Source organism: Trachypithecus francoisi, unplaced genomic scaffold (assembly GCF_009764315.1).
Source record: "Trachypithecus francoisi isolate TF-2019V2 unplaced genomic scaffold, Tfra_2.0 Lachesis_group16, whole genome shotgun sequence".
NCBI lineage: Eukaryota > Metazoa > Chordata > Mammalia > Primates > Cercopithecidae > Trachypithecus > Trachypithecus francoisi.
In genome coordinates, this window is record NW_022681461.1 from 68437265 (window position 1) to 68458527 (window position 21263).

Here is a 21263-nt window from a genome sequence, read left to right on the forward strand (position 1 = left end):
ACTTGACTCCATAGAGAAATAGCAAAGATGATTTCTAAACCAAAATCAACCAGTCTCTTGGGCCTCTGGCTTTTTCAACTACATTAGGCTGCCTCAGTCAGGTGGCCTGAATACAAGGGATTTTCAAAACAGAGTAGAGTATGGCAAAGGGGGAAGGAGGATAGAAAAAATATTTCAAAACTACCTAGAAAGGCAAATATGAAAGATAAAAGGAGAGGAAGCATTTGCTAGAAAGACTGGAAAGGAGTTAGAATGAAAAAAAAAAATTATATCAGTGGAGTGAAAGATGGGAGTACAGGGAACCCTAAAAGAGAAAAAATTAAATCAATAATGAAATATAACTGAACCAAGAGGGAAAAGGAGAAGGGGTGAGAGGGGCTGAGAGGGAGAAAAGTGGTGGTCATAGGACAGGGGATTCAAGTATGAGTAGGGAAGTTATAGCGTACTGGAAATAAGGTGCATGCAAAGGGCTGAGGCCAGGAGGAGCATTCTGTGACAGAGCAAAGATTTGGGAGCCAGATATTCTTATGTTTCACCACTTGATAACTCCATGACCAAAATCAAGTTTCTCAGCTTCCCTGAGCCTCAGATTTCATATCTATTAAATAGGGATAAAAAGCCTTGCTTCAAATGTTGCTGAGATTATACGTCAAAGCGGTAGTTAAATTAATTGAGCACCTACTATGTGTTAAATACTTTGCATAGCTATTTCTAAAGCCTCACAGCCACCACAAGGCAACAGTTGTTATCATCATTCATTGATATGTTACAAAAAGTTCTGGATCACAGAGCATGTGTTCAGAAACATAAGTCATTTCCTGTGGACATTCCAGATTTGATAGTTTATGAAATAAAGTTGGTACTCCTTGCTTGCCTTTTCTGTGTTGTCTTCAGTTACTCCCTCTCCCCCTCACTAAGCTTAATTTCCCATCATACACCTTCCTTTCTCTGCCCTCCCTGTTTCCATAGTCCGTGTTCTCAGCCAAGGGTTTCAGTTGCAAGCAACAGAAACCAATCCTGAATAATTTAAGCAGAAAGAGAATTCAGAATTCAGTTAAGTGATTATTAAATTCCTTAGAATCCGCAGAAAGGCATGGGATCTGGGTTTAAAGTACATGAAGTCAAGAGCACTACTCCAAATCATAGTACAGAACTAGATTGGTGGAGATATTGTTTCAGCTGCAGCCAAGCATAAATAGGGTACTTCACAGTATTTGACATAGACGTCACTGGGCTCCAAATAGTGCTCTTAGAACCTTTTGGCTAGCAGAGACACCTGGATGTAATTGCCCCAACTATTGCCCTTTTGGCTGCCAATGGATTCTGCTTGATTCTGGCTTATTTTCCAGCATCTGGGGTGGGTGAATCTAATTGGTGAAGCCCGGGTCATGTGCCCAAGCCCTAGCTGCAGTGGAGGCTGAGAAAGTATCCAGAAATATTCTTCATGGGAGGTGGGCTGTGCTTTAAAAGATAAAACATCCTCTGATGTAGGAGAGGGATTTATTCACTTACTAAGCAGTTGCAAAGAATGCCAAATGCCAACTTTAACCTACAATGCCCACTCCTTTGCTACTAATCTTTATGGTTCAACTCCAAGCCACGGCCTCTGGGAAGCTTTCTTTGATTTCTCCAAGTACCTCATCTTAGTGAAACACATGTCTGCCTGCCTGCCTGTTACCTGAGATATTTATGTGCCTGTTTCATTCCAGCATCCCACCCCCTCACCCCAATCATTATAAGATTTGCAAAGGCAGGAGTTGTGTTTATCCATCCCTGCATCTCCATATAGCACCTGGTAGGCACCCTGAATATTTGGTGATGAATGAATGAAAATGTTGGTCTCGTTTGACAGGACTTTGTACCAGAGGTCCATGAAGGACTTGTACAGACTCTGCCTTACATAAGGGAGCCCTTTTTTCCTGGTGTGCTCTTCTATAAATGGACTATGTCAGCATATTTGAAGAAAGGGGCATAGAGAATCAGAAAGCCCTATTGCGATGGATAGTGGCGGATTGTAAGTACACAAAGGAGAGACTGAGGGAGGCAGGGTGATATTATTTTGGAGGAGTAAATGAACTCAAGCAGGCATCAGAGAGGCAGGAGACTGTTTAGAATCAGAGGACTTGAAAGGCCAGATTCCACCCCCACCTCCACACACCCTCTGGGTTTACAGATTAGTAAACTGAGATGGGAGAAGTATATCTTACAAACCATACAAGGAAGTAGATCCAACTGTGCTCATGCCGTTTTACCTTTTACAGCATCTTTGATGGGTGGGGTTTTCCAAGGTCACTGAGGACAGTGTACTTTAAGGGAAATAGTCAAGGCTTGAAGTCTACTGTTCAAATTTCAGCTCTTCAGCTCATTAGCTATATGACCTTGGAAAATCCCTTCACCTCCCTGACCACCTGATCTCAGTTTCCTCGTATGGAAAATGGGAATCAAAATATTCATCTTGTTGGATTGTGGTTATGTAGAAAAGCTAACATATGTACATGTCTAGCAGTTGGAGAATGCTTTAAAAACACTATTATTAAGTCCAAGGTCACAGAACAGCTTTTGCTTTTTTCCTTATTTTCAGTGCTCTGCCTTTTTCCAACATCATTAAAAACATGTGATGAGAGAGGAGAAAAGCAATTTATATGAAGGGTTAAAGATAGAAAGGGGGAAAGAGACAGAAGAGGGAAGAGCTAAGAGAAAAGTGAATGCAGAGAGCACAAAAGGTGCAGATGGGTAAGCTAGACAGAGATGAGAAATGGCTAACAAATTATAGGGAAGAAGCATTTATAAGATTAAAGTCAAGATGAGGAGGAAGGAAATGAATGGAGAGATGAAACAGAAAACAGAGACAGGGAAGATGAAGAAAAGCAGGGGAGTGGGGAAGGGGGTGCACGGGCACTTGACCGCTGCAGAGGTGTCCGCTCCCTGGAAGGTCTCAGGTATGTGGGTCAGAGACAGAGTCAGCCCAAGACCAAAGGGTGCTGTGTCTGAGGACCTAGCTCAACTTGAGTCTAGAAAGACTGCTGGTGAAGAATTGGTGAGCACTCCAGTTCTCTGGGACTTGGGCAGAGGATCTAAAAGCCCCGGGAGCCAAGGACAGACAGAATAGTAGGGCTCTACCTCACACCCTTTTCAGGAATTTCACACAGAGAGCAGAAGCAGCCAAGAAGCTGGGAGCAGGGATCCAAAATAAAAGAGCGTGAGTGGGCTGACTTACAGGGCGGCAGCTAGGGGGCCAGAACAGCCCGGCTTCAGTCAGTTGGGGGTCGGCGTTAGACGGTGGAGTTCGACGCCCCTCTGGCCATTAACAATTAGTGCTAGCACCAAGGCCTGAAGGAAGGGAGAGGAAGGGTGCGGGCAGTGGGAGAATGAATGCGGGAGTTGTGGCCAAGTGGGTGGGATGGAGGCCCTGAGGCCACAGGAAGTTATTTCAGAGACTAGAAAAGGGTAGGAGATTGGAGACAGGACTTGTCCTTGGGCCTAAGGGGAGACAAACTTAAGTCTTGGCCATCCCGGGGGCTCCCTATCCCCAAGAAGGCGGGGCCTTGAGCAAGGCTGGGCCAAGGCGCGCCCCCAGGTGCAGCCTCTGGGTTGAGCCGAAGGTGGGGTGAAGCTAGGAGAGCTGGGTTGAGTCAGGGGGGTTTGGGGGGACCCGAGGGGGCCCTAAGTATTGTGAATTTGGGGAGTTTAGGGAGGGGCGTTGTGGCTAAATAATGCTGTGAAGGCGGGATTGGGGGATCTTGGGAAAGGGGAGGGAGCCACTGGGACTTGCACGAGGCCGGGCGGAGCCTCCGAAACGCTCGGGGTCTGCGGGGGGAGCCGGAGACCGGGGACGGGCGGCGGGGCCCGGGGAGGCGGCGCGGGGGGGCGGTCCAGGGCCGATCGGGAGGCGGAGCCCGGAGCTGGGGGCTGCTGGCGAGCGGCTCTCTCCGCTCCTTAGCTCGGGCGTCCTGGTTCGCTTCGGCGTCCGCGGTCTCCGCCGCTGCCTCCTCTTCCTCCTTCGCCACCGCCGCCGCCACCCGCAGCACCGCAACCCCTCCCGCCATGGCCGCCGCCGGCGCCCGGCTCAGCCCTGGCCCCGGCTCGGGGCTCTGGGGGCGGCCGAGGCTCCGCTTCCACCCGGGGCCGCCGCCACTGCCGCCGCTGCTGCTGCTGTTCCTGCTCCTGCTGCCGCCGCCGCCGCTGCTGGCCGGCGCCACCGCCGCTGCCTCGCAGGAGCCCGACAGCCCGTGCCGGCTGAAGACCGTCACGGTGTCCACACTGCCCGCCCTGCGGGAGAGCGACATCGGCTGGAGCGGCGCCCGCGCCGGGGCCGGGGCTGGGACCGGGGCCGGAGCCGCCGCCGCCGCGTCCCCGGGCTCTCCTGGCTCTGCCGGCACCGCCGCGGAGTCGCGCCTCCTGCTCTTTGTGCGTAACGAGCTGCCGGGGCGCATCGCGGTGCAGGACGATCTGGACAACACCGAGCTGCCCTTCTTCACCCTGGGTAAGGCTGGGTGCCGGCACACGCTGGATCCCAAGAAACCCCGAGCCCCTGCGTGAGGCCGGACGGGTGGGGGCGCCCTGGGGATCCCCTCCCGGGGCTGCCCCGAGTGGGGTTGGCAGAGGGTAGAGAAGGGGCCCGGAGGTCGCACAGGTGGTTGGAAAGGAGGGTGGGGGAGGAGGTCCTGGAGAGCGCGCGGCGGGAGCCTGGGGGCGTGCCAACCCTCCAGAGGTGGGAACCTGCCCCTCTGCCTCTCAGTCCGGACCTTGAGCTCTGCCTGATCCATCCCGGACACCGGAGACCCCATTCGCTGAAGGTGCTCTGGCTAGGGGCCGGAGCATCCCAGATCCTAAGCCAGTTTCGGGTCGAGCCGCCCACTTCTCCTCCGGGCAACGCCACTGGCCACCCGCCGTCACCGCCCCCTCGCTCTCGCCTCGGAGTTGCGGGTTCTGCCCTTCCACATGGATTTTTCATGAGAGTCGGAAAGGAGTAGCTCCATGTGGAATCGCTCAACCCGCAAAAGCGTGGCTTCCGCAGGCTGAGTGACCTTGGACAAGTCGCTTCCCTTTTCTGGGCCTCAGTTTTGGCCATCTGTGAAATGGGGCTGGAGAGACTTGAGTGGTTTCTGAGAACTGGGATTCAGAGTCCGAGGTCTCCACGTTTAGAGCCTCCCTCTACCCGCGTTATCGCCTTCCCTTTCTACCCACCTCCAGGCAGAGAGCAGGTTTGTTCTTGCAGCTCACTCCCTGGGCTAATAATAATAACTTAAAGACAAGAAAAAGGAGAGGAGAGGAGACGGGTGTGGGTGGGGGGCTCCAACGGAAAAGTTAATCAGAAAAGTTCTCCAGCAGCTTGCTGCCTGCTGGTTCCCTGCGCGAATCCCGGAGGAGTCGGCCCTTCAGTGGAGCTGTGGGAAGCGCGGCTGATTTCCCACCCGGGTAATTGATAGCTTAATTATCTCGGAGAGCGTTTACAAAAATGTTGTTCCCCTTAGCTCTTCCGCGCTCGCTGCTTGCTCGCTCTCCCCTCCCCTCTTGGGGGCGCGGGGCCGTATTTGTTGTCGGAGTCTGGCCAACAACAGCGCCCGTGAGGCACCAGGGGCTCGCCCAGACCCCGAGGTCTTCTTCCCCGGGTCTGTGCCTCGGCGGGATCCGCCTCGGGCACTGCAGGGTGACGGGCCTTCCAGGTGAGAACCTTTACGATCCCTGAACTTCCGAGGTTAACTCCTTGCTCACCTGAAAAGACCCACAGAATAATCAGCGGACTAGGCTCCGCTCTCCTGGTAGCCCTGATATTGTTAAAAGTATTTTTGTGACCCACTCCCCATCCTTTCAAGCTACCGCCTCTGGGGATTTGAGCGAGTGCCAGTGGTTCCCCTGCTGAACTTGAACCTCGGGGTTCGGGCCCCTGTACCCGCCCTCGCAGGCTGTAACCTGAGCATGCCTAGCGTTCCCGGAGGCGGGGCAGCGGAGCGCCCTGCAGGGTCCCCGGGGACTCCCCGCGGCGCGCATCTGGGGTGCGACGCACCAAACAGACACACACACGCATACACGCGAGCGGACACACACAGACCAGTACTCTTCCTACGTGCACCCGTGGGGCTGCCCCTGTCCGAGAAAGGGAAGGAGCGTGGAGGTGGTGTTCCTTAGAGAGCCGCCGGACTAACCTCAGGCTCACCGCTGGCTCTTGCCACCTCCGCGTGGGGAAGGGTCTTTCTGGAGACACAGAAGGTATCCCTTCACTACCACTTCCAATCCTGCCCTTCTCCCTTCATCCTTTAGATTTCTCTACTCCGGGGTACTCTGAGAGATGAGGGGTAGAAATCCTCCCGTCCCCCAAACGGCCATTCAAGTGAAGAGATGAGACGATCCTTGGGTATGGCCTGACTTGGCAGTGAGGACCACAGAGCATTTCAAGTCTTCGAGGATATGGAGGACCTGGTCCAGCCACCCATATAGGTGCCCCGGGATTCCTGGAACTGACAATCTTTGCCATTTTTAACTTTGGCTTTCGAACAGGATGGGTGCCTGTGAGCCTGGGACAAGCTGAATAAGGAGCTGAGTGAGGAACTAGAAGTCTTGATTCCCCCAGGACCCATGTGTTGCTTGAGAGTCTCCTGGCAACAACCTGCACATGGAGCCTTCCCCCTCCTCTGATGCACGGCCCCTGAGTCTGGCAGCTTGGGACCCTCTGCACCTTGGAGAGCACGGGGCTGGCCTCCTTGGCAGCGCTGAGCCCTTTGGATGCTTGTGGGGGATTGGGTTCTTGCCTCCTCCTTTTCCCCCTAGCGCCCTGGGCTGGCAGCTTTAGGCGCTCCCAACGGGGATTTGGCTAGCGAGGTAGTCACCAGATGGCTGGGTATAGCAGGAGCTGTGTAGGGAGACGTGGGATTTTTATTTGTGTTGGTCTTCGACTGTTTGTGTGTAAACACGGAGTGCACAATGAGCTCTGGGAGGGCCTAGCTGGCCGGAAATGAGAGTTGGTGGCGGCTGGGGGTTGGGGAGTGGGAGGGGTGAGGTGGGGGTGGTGGGAGGGGTGGGGGTGGTGGGAGGGGTGGGGTTGGGGCTGATACTATGAGTCATTTATGGCCATCTCTTTCTAGTGTCCCAAGGCAGCCCCATCCCATCCCCAGACTTTTAAACATCCTGCCTAGCGTTTGTCTCTGGCGAGTTGGGCAGCTTTCACTATCAGCTTGTCAGTTCAGGGGATTCGGACATGGCCAGTGCCACAGCTGGGCATGCAAAGTTGGTAAATGCCAATTTCTGCCAATAGTGGGGAGTGTGAAGCCACCGCTAGGGGGTGATGGTGTCCACCAAAGCCCTCTGGTCACTTTGGGTCCTGGGACCAGAATTAGTGGGGGTAAACCATCCCTGGTATTAAAGGGGGACAAACAAAAGGGAGAATTCTCAGTTTGCTCAAACTCAAATGGGGGACCTCAAGGTAATTTTGCACATACTATCTCCCATCTGCATGCACGAAGGTCACCTTCACACTTAACCCTGCCTCCCTCCATTCTGCCTCTTTTGTTTCAGTTAGCAGCTATTATTGATAATGCCCATTCTGGAAGAAAGTCTCCCTTTTTTTTTGCAGATCCTTTCCTTTTTGTATTTCTAGTCTCCCTATCAAATTTCAGCCTACCTTAAGTAGATGAAAGTTTCCTTCAGGTGTGAACTATCTCCAAAGTTTGTTTGCCTGGGACTCTTCTTTAGGATCTGATTATAAGTCAATGACATTGACAAACTGAATCTCCCTGAAAGTGATCGAAGAATAGCAAATAGTTATTGAATCCTTAATGTGATGCTAAGAGCTTTCTTCCTGCCTTGTATTATTAGTTCACATAACATATATGGAGTGGGCTCTACTGTTACTCCCATTTGTCAGATGAAGTATTTTTAGAGAGGTCAAACACCTAATCCAAATCATACCAGGAATAAATGGCAGACACCTACATTCTTGTAGGTTGCTAAACTGGCATTCTGAACCAAATACGAAGTTTATGCAGGTTATGGTGCTGAGTAGAGAGGGATAACAATCATCAGGATTGTTAGACAAGAACTTTTCTCCAAAGGAACTTCAGCTACCTTGGTGAACTGACCTATGTAAGTTTGAAAGTGAAACATGAATTAAATGACATCCAATGACCCTTCCAGCTCAAAGTTTCGTGACTTTTGGAAATCAAAAGGCATTTTATTCATTGGTGCCAATGAGTGATGGAGATGATACATTCTGTAGCATCAGGGAAGGAAGGCATTTCTGTAGACTTGGAGAAGATTGGGGACACTTTCTGGACCAGAAAGAACCTGAACTAAGCCTTGGAGGATTTAATAGGCAAAATGAGGAAAAGTTGAATGCTAAAATGCAGCTTAGAAATTTAATGCTGGTTAGGATCTGGAAATCTCAGCTTGGCTCACTGTGACCTTGAATAAGTCATTTATCCCCCAGAGCTTCAATTCTTTCTGCTGCAATATGAGTGGGTAGATGAGCTCTAAAATAATCCTTTCGTGTAAAGATTCTATGAACTCGAAGTGCCCTGACCTACTCCGTGACTCTGATAGCTCCTCTTGCTTTGTACTGTCTATTTTCCTTTACTGGTAACATGAGGGTGGTGGGAAGGACTGATAGAAAAGAAAGAATTTGAGCCGGAACAACTGCCAGCCCAGGGCTTCTAAGGTGAACCTGCATGTCACTCAGTCCTCACTTACCCCCAGGCGGCCCCCGGGGTCTGCTTGTGGATTTAGCTTTCATTCCCACAGGCAGGGAAATGTCATCCTTTTTTCTGTGCTTGATAGTGGTCAGGCAAGACTGTTTACCACCTGCTTTGACTCAGCAAAAGCAGGTAAAAGTAATAAAATTGAATAAGCACGCATTGTCAACTTTTTTAGTAATTTGCTTGCCATATCAACCTGACAGGAGAGGCGTGTTCTCTGTATTTGGGAGAGGGAGTGTGAAGAAAGAAAAGCTATTCATTAGTCTGTGTTTAAGTACACTTGCATGCATAGAGCTGGTGTGGTCCCAAAGGACCGTCCCAAAGGATGCTTTATGCAAGAAGCTTATGGCCTGGAAGGAGGAGGAAGATTCGGTTTGAAATGCCAACTTGTTCAAGTCAGCAAGGGTTCCTTGAGGGAGTGGGGGGCCAGGAACCTGGCCAGAAGAATTGTTGGGAGAAGGGAGTTTAGCCACGGAGAGCTGGAGAAGCTTCCTTTAAATGTCAACAATGAGCTGAGTGTGGTGGCTACTTGGGAGGCTGAAGCAGGAGGATCACTTATACCCAGAAGTTTGAGGCTACAGTGAGCTGTGCCCATATCACTGCACTCCAGCCTGTGTGGCAGGGGGATACGTTGTCCATAAAGAAAAGTCTACACAAATGAGGAGTATGTTTTCTTTTGGAGAAGGGGAGGGTGTCTGGTTCTAATGAATGTCTTGAAAAATCTGAGAGGATAGAGCTGAGCCCTACAGGAGGCTGTGTCCCCTGGAGCTTTCCAACAACCCAGTATGCTGACCCCAAATGGTAATACAATCCACCTTATAGGTATTCAAGCACAGACTGGACCTCTGTTTGGCAGACATTTGAAGAAAGGACCCACACCCTTGCAGACATTTGAGTTGTATACCCTTATTGCTTTCTGGTTTGGTTCTAAAGGTGGGCAATGAGTGCTTACTCAATTTTGCTTTAACCTGCTTTTGCTGAATCAAAGCGGGTGGTAATTTTTTTGGAGGGAGGAAAAAATGCTTACAAATAGTCATAAGCTGTGTCTTCTCTGGGGGTTTCTGACCACAGAATGTTCATTAGCATCAATTCCGCCGTTCTTTTATTATTTGTGAGAGAAAGATTCTGTGATGGAGAAGCAAGAAAATGTGATTTCTCAAAACAAAGATATGTTTAAAACAATGCATGCTATTTCTTCATTTGGTCACCAAGTCCCTTACTGCTAAATGAGATATTTGGGTAGCAGTTAAACTTCAAGTTCCCATCTTGGTGTGATGGTCTAGGTTTCTGGGACATTGTAAACAAGGGTCTTGGGCGAGGTGGTGTTTAGTGACCTCTGATCTAATTCTTCTACTCTTTTCCACTTACTTCCCTCACTCCATACCCCACCCTACTTCTTTCCATCTCAAAGCTGATGAAATTTATTTAATGCTCAGAGCAGAGTGAAATATGTTGTCTCCCCTCAGAAAGTACTATGTTTCTGAGACAGCATAGGGCGGAGAGAGGGGAGAGTTCATTTCACCCATTAGCAAGGCTTAGATTTGGTCAAGGCAGACCAGATTTGCTATTTCTTCAGGGGTCAGTGATACCAACCTAGGCAGCAGAGCTCTGCAAGCTTTGGCGTGACCCACGGCTTGATCATTTTCCTGAACTGGGCCCTCAGTCTGCAAAACTACTCTGTGATTTTAATTTATAGCAGATGCAGCAGGAGGATTGAGTAGGCCTTTGGCTGGCAAAGCCTCCTGCTCCTCACCTCCTTGCTTTGTTATACACTAAGCCTTGTTTGCCATAGGCCATTGTGAACGTGTGTGATGTGGGGAGAGGAGAATAGACTGACAGTGACCTCTTGAATGAAGTCTGGAAAACTGTCACTGCAACCGTCGACTTTGATGGGCTCCCACCATCACAGACTCATAGGGCACTGAATTCAACCCCTCCATTGTATATGGTAACACTGAGGCCTAGACAAGGGGAGAAACTTACCCTACCGTCCAAATGTAAGCCCAGTTGTCTTGAATCCCACATTGCCTCTTTCTATCACATTGCTGGGCCTCTCACAAGAGCCATTGGGTTTAAACACATCACAGATTCTACAAGTTAGTTCAACATCATAAAGGAGGACACTCTTTCCTTCTCCCCTTGCCACAAAAAAAAAAAAAAAAAAAAAGTCTACAAGGAAAAATCTCTTTAGGGAAATTGAATTGGTTTTCCTGCCTGAGTATCCAACTGATTGGCACCAATCTATCCTAAGCACCTGAGTTGATGGGTTTTGTTCTGGGGCAGAAGGAAGCCTCACTGCCTGTCACCCTAGGTGCCTTTGGGGGTGGGTGGAGGAAGTCTGCTCTTTTCCAGGAAAGGAAAAAAAGAGTCAGGTTTAACCTTGGGGTGGAGCAGCATTAGAAGAGGCTTCCTTTCCAGAGCTGATAGTCTCCCAAGTTCTCATACTGACCAGCTAGTGGCAACAAAAGATTAACTATAGTGAGAGAGAGAACTGGTTTTTCTTTCCTTGCAACAGAGCAGACAGCCTTTCTGCCCCAGAAAGAGGCAGGCAGCAGTGCTCAATGAGAGTTGTTCTATTTTCTAGCACTTGCTCTCTCCTTTCACTGGCTTTTCTCTACTGATTATAGCTCTTTTGGACAATAGCCCCCCAAAAGAACTCCCTTTTGAATGGAAAAGGAGTGGGTGGTGACTATGCAATGCAAGATTCAAAACTGAAATATGTGTAGCTTTCTTACTAGCATACTAGAATATATAAGCATCCAAGTCTGTGAGTTGAAATTTGACAAGGATGTTGTAGGTTACAAACTATGAAGGGAAACTACTTCATCCCCAGTGCTGCAGTCACTGTCAAGCTCAGGCCTCAACACTTCTCTCTACTACAATTTCAACAGTCAACGCACTGGTCTGTCTACCTCTAGTCTTATCCCCTCTAATCCATCCTCTGTACTTGCAGACAAAGTGATTTTATTAAAAGCCCAAATCTGATAATGGCCATCCTCTTGTAAAGCACTTCACTGGTTCCCCATTGTTCTGAAGATGATGAATTTCCCCCTCCCTATCGTAGTAGTACAAGGTCCCTGATCACGCTCTGCCAGATTGTTCTCTACTAAGAACCCTTCCTTCTTATTCAGCACCTTTACCTCACCACCCACTGGGGAAATGCCTTCTTACCTTTCAAGACCGAATTCAGGTGTCAGCTTATTTTTGAAGCCTTTTCTGACCCTTCTGTACCAGAGTTGAACACTCTGAGCCTTGGTGCCCACTATCAATAAAGACTGCTATAATCATAGCCAGGCCCTTTGCATTACTGAGCACTAGTGATGTGAGAGGCACTGTTCTGTGTACCTAGGATACATCAGAGAACAAAAGACAAAGATCTGTGCATTCAGAGAGCTTTTATCCCTCTGTGTTTGTGTGTGTGTGTGTGGTGTGTGTGTGTGTGTGTGTTAGGGAGGGGACAATGACAACAGACATAATAAGTAAATTATGTAGTATGTGAGAAGATGAAAAATTCTACAGAAAAGGGAAAAATTAAGGGAAAAGAGAATCAAGAGTTCTGAGATAAGGACATGGGTTTTAATATTAAATAGCATAGAATGAGAAGAGCTTATTGAGAATGTGAGGTTGGAACAAAGGCTAAAGTAGGGGGAAGGAGTTAGCCAAGCAGATATCTAGGAAAAGTACATTCCAGGCAGAGAACAGCTCCTAGCTGGATAATCCAAGCTGATTATCTAGTTTAGGAGCACACCTGGACCTTTCAAGGGACAGCATGAAGGTCAGTGTGGCTGGAATGCAGTGAACAAGTGGTGGTAGAGGAGGAGGGGTGGCAGGACAGGATGTCAGAGAAGAAAAGAAGAGCCCAGTCGTGTAGGGCCGTACAAACTACTGTCAGGATTTGTGCTTTGACTCTGAGTGAAATCAAGAGCTCTGCAGAATTTTAAGCAAAAGAGTGCCAAAGTCTGACTTATGTTTCACAAGAATTTCCCACACTGCTCCAAACAGGACCAACGATGGGTGCAGGAAAGCCCAAAGGAGTCTCTACTGATGAAAAGTAAAGGTGGCTTGGAGCACAGTGAGACCAGAATGTACGCTGTATGTTTCCTCATCTGTCTCACACTGTTTGCCTGTGCACCCTGTGAGCAGCTAATGTACCTCCTTCATCTCTGGGGCTGTGGTGACTCACCCTTCACTTGGCACATTGTAGGTGTGCAGGAGATCTTAGAGAACTAGAACTCTGGGTTTGCTAAGTGTCATCCCAGAATCCACAGTAGACAAAACTGAAGATGGGCTGAAATTGCACCATCCATCCCACAGAGCCTTCCCTCTTCTAAGCACCCGTAGCCATTGCTGCTACCTTCTCCTGTCTCCTGGTTATTTTGGGGTGATTGCAGGATAGCTAATGAGAACAGTGTGGTTAAAGGAAAGATCATTGTGTTTGGAGAAGACTCTGTCTTGAGCAGCTTGGAAAGCAGGTAAATGATTAGAACGTTTGCATTGTAGCAAACAAAGAGACAATACAAGTTTCAGGGAAATGATACACCATGGTTCCGGGATTATCGAATATCAGAAATGGAAAAATTTAGGACATTATCTAAATGAAACACTTCTATATAAAGATGGGGAAATCAAGGTCACCAAGCCTGTGGTAAAGCAGATGCCAGATCCCAGATCTACTGAACCCTATGTGTTTTCCTTCCATCTTAGGGAAGGGCAGCTGGGAAACTGGGGACAGGAGGAGTTGGAATTCCAGAGTTGTAATGTAACTGGACTTTATCATCTTAGCATAGGATAGGCTATGAAAACCGTGAGCGTTTTATGTAACATGTACTATGCCCCAGGTGCCATGATGGTACATTTGTTATCTATTCTTTCCACAGTGCTGAAGGACAGATGTAGTTTATCCCAGGTCACAGGGTGAGCTCTGAGGCTCAGGGGAGTGAAGGAACCTACCCAAGATCACACAGCTATTATACAGCTAAGCTCAGTCCAAACCCAGGTCTGCCTGGTTCTGTAGTCTATGTTCTGTCTGCCTTGCATGCTGCATAGAACAAGAGATGCTCTCAACTTTTCATCTCTAGACTCTTACTTCTTATGTCATCCTCTTCTCATTACCAAGAAGTTGTAGGCATTTCTTATACAGGAACTTCAGGTGTGACAGCCTCACAGGCCCAAGGGACTGAGCACCTTGTTCTGTGCTGCCAGGAGCTGACTCAGCAGCTCCCCAGGCTCCTTTGCTTGCTCCTTGCTGCTTTGCTGAGACAGCATCAGGCCTTGTCTCATACTCTCCAGAGGCCTCTTGTTATTCCTGGACCCACTTGACAAGCAAACTCCGATGTTTCTGTACCTTCTTGGTTTCCTTCCTCTCTCCTTCCCTCCCTCTATTCTTTCCACCTTCCCTCCTTTCTTCCCCATCCCCTTTCCTTCTTCTTTTTTCCCTTTTCTTCTTTCCCCCCAACCTTTTTTTTTTTTCCATTATTATACTTTAAGTTCTAGGGTACATGTGCACAACGTGCAGGTTTGTTACATATGTATACTTGTGCCATGTTGGTGTGCTGCACCCATCAACTCGTCATTTACATTAGGTATATCTCCTAATGCTATCCCTCCCCCCACCCCCACCCCACAATAGGCCCCGGTGTGTGATGTTCCCTTTCCTGTGTCCAAGTGATCTCATTTTTCAATTCCCAAAGAGTTGTCACCTTATGCTCTGCCAAGTGTTTACTAGGGGACCAGTGATCTTGTCTTCTGAGAAATTTGCATAAGCTCTATGTCCTTTTTTGGGAAATGATCAGGGTGTCTGGTGTCTGAGATGTAGCCGCTATCCTGCTAGGTGAACTTGCTTATTACTCCTGCTCAACCTTGTCAGATTTGTCCACCCAGTACTTCTTAGCATCATTGTGCAGTTTTTGTGTTTCCTCCTTGAATATGGGATCTATATTATATATACACACACGTAATATATTATAATGCTTTAAAAATCCAAATATATAGTGTATCCTTCTAGATTATTAGAACGAGGTAAAATGATGCCTTTGAGATCCAACCCAACTCCTCCATCTATGTAGCAAAGACAAGTACATTTTCCAAGGTCCTGCCGCTAATCCACAGCACAGCCAAGTCTCTAGCTCAGGTCCTCTGATGGTGGCAGTGTGCTTGAGTGGGACTTTTGCCAGGTCTGAGGACCAAAAGCCCTGGGATCAAATCCCAGATGTGCTAATTCCTAGCTTTAGATTTATGTATACCACTCCTCCGAGCCTCTGCTTACCCATCAATAAAGTGAAGAAAACATCATAGTCACTTAGTTTTGGAGAGCCCTCCATAACCACATTTTAGTCAGCACCGGGCACTGTGCTAACTTTTTACTTACATTAAGCTGTGTGATCCTTATGGAAATAGTGTGTGCAAAGCACCTAGCGCAGTGTCTGGTACACAGCTTGGGCTCTGTGCCTCTTCGCCACCTGGAATCCTTTTTTTGGAAGGAGGTGGAGGTATGAATCAATAATGAATGTAAATTTCCTTTCCCCTCCCCCTCTTTCCACTCCCTTATGCTCCTCTTATGCCTCCTCTCCACCTCCCCTCCTTCCCACCAAGGCAAAAAAGGATGAAATTGACCATTGATGTCTGCTCATTCTCTTGGAGCTGGGGGAAGCTGGGGAAAGCAGGGAATTCCGGGGTTGTTTGAGGACAGTCGGGACAGAAGAGCTCTTAGAGACTGAGTCTGAGGCAGGTGGGTGTTGTGGGAGCAGGCGGGGCAGAATCCTCTCCCTTCTGGTGGTGGCTGGCTGACAAAGCCTTGCTCTCATGCACCCAGGGAAGTCACGAGTGGCTTTGCAAGCAGCCGAAAAGGGAAGGAACATTTCCATTAGCAGAATCAGCAGTAAAGAGATTTCCAGTCACAGTAATAGCTGCATTTGGGGGAATCATTTCAGTGGTGGTTATGGGCGGAGGAGGGAAGGGGGTGGGGCATTGGGGGAAGGCATCAGGGGGAAGGCACAGTCTGGTCTACTTGCACAGAGCTGGGAGATAGCACCAAATGAGAGCCAGGTGCCAGACAGGGGACTATTCAGGAGCAGGACTGATCCTTTGACAAACATTCTGGATACCCTATTGTCCTCCAAATGGACAGAGCTCCATTCTAGAGGGTCCCCATGGGAGGCTGCACAGTTATTCAATGCTTCCTTTCCTCTGATTATCTGAATTACTCTTTTCAAGACTTTTACAGTTAGCAGCAACTTGTTTGGCTCCCGGGATTTGTAGGTGGAAGAGTTCCCAGATTATTTAACCCAGGCTTTCCTCAAATTAGCTGCTCATCAGAATCACCATAGACCTTGGGCTCTCAAGGCCAGACCTGCTGAGGCTCCTGGGGAGAGGACTGGGAATCTGAACTTCAGCAAATGTACTGACACCCTGGCCTGTACCTAGAGAACCTCTGTGAAGTGAAGCCCTGTGAGAAACTCTTCAGCCTCATCCTCTGATGTTCCTTTCCTCCCTTGAGGCTCTAGCCTCATTAATGACTTGCAAATGTCTGAGGGTAGCATACTCATTCTCTTCTCTCTGTTTAGATTGTTTTTGTATTCCTGGTTCACCTGGCCAACTCTTAAACTTAGCTGTAGCATCTGCTCTAAGGGGTGTCATCTGTAAGAAGCCTTCTCTTTCTCCTCTTGGGCTTAGGTTTCTTTTTCCTGTAGACCTACATACCGTCCATCACACCACCACCACCACCCCACCCCACTCCCTGTAGGGTTGCCATGTTTAGCAAATAAAAATACAGGATGCCAAGTTAATTTTAATTTCAGATAAATAATGAATACTTGTTTAGTATAAGTATGTTCCATGCAGTATTTTGGACATACTTACACTAAAAATGTCTCACTGACTATCTGAAATTCAAAGTGAACTGAGCGTCCTTTATTTTATTCAGAAGCCCGTAGGAAACCTGTGTTTCTCTCCTTCTTGTCTGGGATCACACTATTGATGTGTGATTTGCCCCCCAAACCTGCTCTACCCACATCTCCCTGTCTCAGGAAATCAAACTATTATTAGCCTAGTTTTTCAAGCTAAGCAGTCATTCTTCATCCTTTTCCTTGCCTCTCCTGCTTTCAGTCAGCTAACCCTGATGGTTTTGCTTCTAAAATGATTCTCAGGCAAGGTGCGATGGCTCACGCCTATAATCCCAGGTCTTTGGACGCAGAGGCGGGCAGATCACTTTTGGTCAGGAATTTGAGACCAGCCTGGCCAACATGGTGAAACCCTCTCTACTGAAAATACAAAAATTATCCGGGTGTGGTGGCAGGTGCCTGTAATCCCAGCTACAGGGGAGGATGGGGCAGGAGAATCTCTTGAACTGGGAAGGTGGAGATTGCAGTGAGCTGAAATCACACCACTGCACTCCAGCCTCCGTGACAGAGCTAGACTCTGTCTCAAAAACAACAGATTTTCAGAATTAACTTTTCGTAGTTTTCACTGGCATCACCTTCATCCAAGCTGCCGTCCTTTCCCACATCAGCCTCCTAACTGGTCTTCCTGCTGCCTCTCCATTCTCTGTCCTTTCTTTATGCCATACTATATATAGCCCATGGGCCAAATCTAAACAATTGCTTGTTTGTTTGTTTGTTTCAGCTCATAAGCCTATTAGCTTTTTAAAAATAGTTGACAAAAAGTCAAAATAAGAATAATATTTGTTGACATGTGGCAATCATATGAAATTCAGATGTCAGTACCTATAAATAAAAATGTAGTGGAACACAGCCACATGCCTTTGTTTATGTGTTGTCTGTGGCTGCTTATGGTCTATAATGACAAAGTCAAGCAGTGGCAATAGAGAGTATCCGGCCTGCAAAGCTTAAAATATTTATTAACTGGCCCTTTACAGAAAACATTTGCCAACCTCTGCTCTACACAGTAGCCAAAATGATGTCTTCCGAACAATAAATTATATTTTGCCACTCCCCTGTTTATGACCTGCAATTATTTCTCATTGTTTTGAGGATAAAATCCTCATTCTTTTTCAGTGTCTACAAAATTGTAAATAATCTGCCTTTCTCTCTCAGTTGCCTTCTACCATTTTCTCCCTTGCTCACAAAACTCGAATATTACCTCCTCCAAGTAGTCTTCCCGGACCAAAGTAGCACCCTTATACACCACACTCTTGGCTATCTCAGTTATTTTTAAAAGCCTTTACCTGACAGGTTTTTGGAGGTAGGGAGTGTGTCTTGTTCATCATTTTGCTCCCTCAGCTACATAGTTGAGGGACATCACACTGTAGGTTCTGAGTAGATATTTCCTGACAAAATGGGCAGAAATGGGGGTGATAGTTTGTGAACACCACTTCTGATGGATCACTACCTCATCAGGTTGTTCTGTTGTTTATTAGGAGGAGGATTCCAGGAGCTAAAGTTTATGAAGTATGTTCAGCAGTACCTGGTGCTTAGTACATGCTACCTATGTGTTTGTTAAATAAACAAAAGGAAATAAGCCTGTACCTTAATCCCTAATACCAGCCCCTTCCCTACCCCTCCTTTGCAGTTGGAGAGAGCTTGGGATCACTCGAAGCAAGTCATGTGGGTAAAGATCTCATGGAACCCAGAGGCCGTGTAATATGGTGGAGAGGACTAGAACTAGAAATCGTGGGTTTTGGTCCTAGTTCCGCTGGGTGTCTGTGGTCAAGTCTCCTCCTTTTTTCCAGGCTTTCCCTCATCTCTAATGTAATGAGATTAAACTAAGTGATCCCAGGAGCCCAGGAGGGAGAGAAGGGTTCCCTCTGGGAACTTCTGAGGCTAGAGTTACAGTTAGATAAAGCTTTCTCCTTTCCTTCTCTCTCTGTCCTTTCTGGGGCCTCTGAAGATCAAACACTCAGCTCTGAACCCAGGTGCGACTAGAGTTTTCAAGCCCAGTCTCGCACTAATTTATTAGGGAACCTTCTTCAATTACTTTCTCTCTAGCTTTCCCCAGGGAGGGGGACTGCCCGAAGTAACCAATTACTGGTCTGCCAATGGCGGGGTTCCTACTGTCCCTCCCTCCCCTCTTTTCTCTCTCTCTTTTATTGTTCTGACCTCTTCAATCCATCTCTCCAAACCACAGAAGCCTCTAGGGAATTGCACTCCCATCCCCAACCCCCTGCTCACCTGCCTGCCTGCTTCCAGGAGGGAACAGAAGTTCTGTCCTCCCCACAAAAACAGAAGTTCTGTCCTCCCCACAAAAGTAGAGCAGGTGGAAAGGCTGATGGCTGAGAAAGGGCAGCTGCAGAGCTAGGAAAACCAAACAGGTTTTGCAAGTCTGGTGAGTACACAGCTGTGCTGAATTTGGAGGTAGTGCCTGGAGTCTAGTCCTGTTTCTGCCATTGATTTGCTGTGTGACCTTAAATAAATGGCAGTCCTTTTTTTGGCCTCAGGGAAGATTAAGTGAATATTTTAAGAGCCAGGTCTCCTTCAGGGAAGTGGGGAAGATTGGGCTGCATAGGCTACTCCAAGAGAGAGGAGAAATCATCCAGTCTGGTTTGCTGCAGAATCCCATGTGCCTAGAGATGTGCCCATCATATAGTAGATACTCAATAGATCATTTTTTGAATGAATAAATGAATAATCAGTGGAAACTATGTTTGGCCATGCTGCCACTGTCCACTTCTGTATTCATGACTGACATTGCTAATCAATCACTTAATGATAACCAGAGATTCTTAGTGCAATGCCTCATCAATCACTACCAGTCAACTGGGATTAGCATAGGGGATGAATTTTATTCCCATTTCCTAGACTAAACCAGTTCAACCTGAAAACCTTTGCCTCTCTGCCTTGTGTTAAGAACTTTTAGTAATTCTTCAGTGGTCCTTCCATCCCAGACCCTGTGCTGCATCTCTAGTGGTATTGAAAAGCAGGGTGCTCACAGACTATTGGGATAATAACATTTGCACTTTTTGATTTATAAAACCCCTTTCTATGAATATTTTTAGTAAAACCGCATTACAGATGAAGAAATGGCCATTCAGAGAGATGAAGTTTATTGCATAAGGTCAGTAGTAACGGGATTAGTTGTATTTATTTTAAAAAGGAAGCTTTGTATCACTGTCATGAGTGGAACACCAAAATAACTTGCAGTAAATGGAAGATAGCCTGCAAAAGTAAGTATGCATCTATTGAAGTTAAAAACAAAACAAACAAAAAAACCCACTCATGTGCTGTCTAAATGCCGTCTAAATTCATCTCTGGTTTGATACTTGGAAAACGTTGATTGACCCAAGCACAGAGACGAAAATAGTCCTCTAAAATTCAAATTTTGCTCACTTAAATGTCAGATTTCCTTTAATATATAAATTTTAAAAATATATTTTCTGCCTCATAACTATCATCTTTTAAGATCCAGCATGAATGTTCCCTCACTCCTTTTAAGATGACTTTCCGGGCCGGGCGCGGTGGCTCAAGCCTGTAATCCCAGCACTTTGGGAGGCCGAGACGGGCGGATCACGAGGTCAGGAGATCGAGACCATCCTGGCTAACACGGTGAAACCCCGTCTCTACTAAAAAAATACAAAATTAGCCGGGCGAGATGGCGGGCGCCTGTAGTCCCAGCTACTCGGGAGGCTGAGGCGAGAGAATGGCGTAAACCCGGGAGGCGGAGCTTGCAGTGAGCTGAGATCTGGCCACTGCACTCCAGCCTGGGCGACAGAGCGAGACTCCGTCTCAAAAAAAAAAAAAAAAGATGACTTTCCTGGCTCCCCCCAAAACAGTTATTTCCCAAGCATTTTGTATATTCACTGCAGTCAGTATTTACATAGAAATATTGTTGATTGCCTGTCTGCCTTTCTTGTTAGTATGTAAGCTTTCTAAGTTAAACATCATTTCTCTTTAATATCTGTAACTCCAGCAAAGAGTACACGCGTGTTTATTGAATTTCCAACCTTAATTTTATGTTTTGGGCCAGGCGCAGTGGCTCACGCCTGTAATCCTAGCACTTTGGGAGGCCGAGGCGGGTGCATCACAAAGTGGTCAGGAGATCAAGACCATCCTGGCCAACATGGTGAAACCCCATCTCTACTAAAAATACAAAAAATTAGCTAGGTGTGGCAGCGCACATCTGTAGTCCCAGCTACTCGGGAGGGTGAGGCAAGAGAATTGCTTGAACCTGGGAGGCGGAGGCTGCAGTGAGCCAAGATCGTGACACTGCATTCCAGCCTGGGTGACAGAGCTAGACTCCATCTCAAAAACAAAACAAAAACAGAAAGAATACAAGGTTGTTGTAATACATTAATGCAATTTGGGTATATTAGGAAAACCTGAAAGTCTCTCCCCGTTTCCACCCCACCCCCCCCGCCCCGAACTCATCCCTCAAAGGTGGCCATGGTAAACAGTTTGCAGGAATGTGGAATAGATACATTTGTGAACAGCCACCTTTGGTGTAACAGAGGGGTAGAGATTTGTCCGAGTTCATCCTGCAAGTTTCTTGCAGGCAGCGCAGGGATATTGATAGAATTGTCTTTTCATTAGGGCATTGGTTTCTACAGCTGGCCTCCATGATAGATCAGGGGAGTATGAGTTGCTCTGGATTTCTTTTTTTTTTTTTTTTTTTTTGAGACGGAGTCTC

At 47.6% G+C, this 21263-nt stretch overlaps 1 protein-coding gene across 3 annotated transcripts in view; it reads left to right on the forward strand.

Annotated features, from left to right (window-relative positions):
• Window positions 1-3897: 3897 nt before the first annotated feature.
• Window positions 3898-21263, forward strand: part of ASTN2 (astrotactin 2) — a 1009693-nt gene continuing 992327 nt past the window's right edge. For 2 of the 3 annotated variants that reach the window (XM_033237646.1, XM_033237647.1), the window contains exon 1: window positions 3941-4483. In XM_033237646.1, coding sequence (XP_033093537.1) covers window positions 4045-4483 — 439 coding nt within the window. In that variant the 5' untranslated portion in view covers window positions 3941-4044. Of the gene's footprint in view, window positions 4484-21263 lie in introns of all 3 variants that reach the window. The other variant, XM_033237645.1, reaches the window with a different exon arrangement.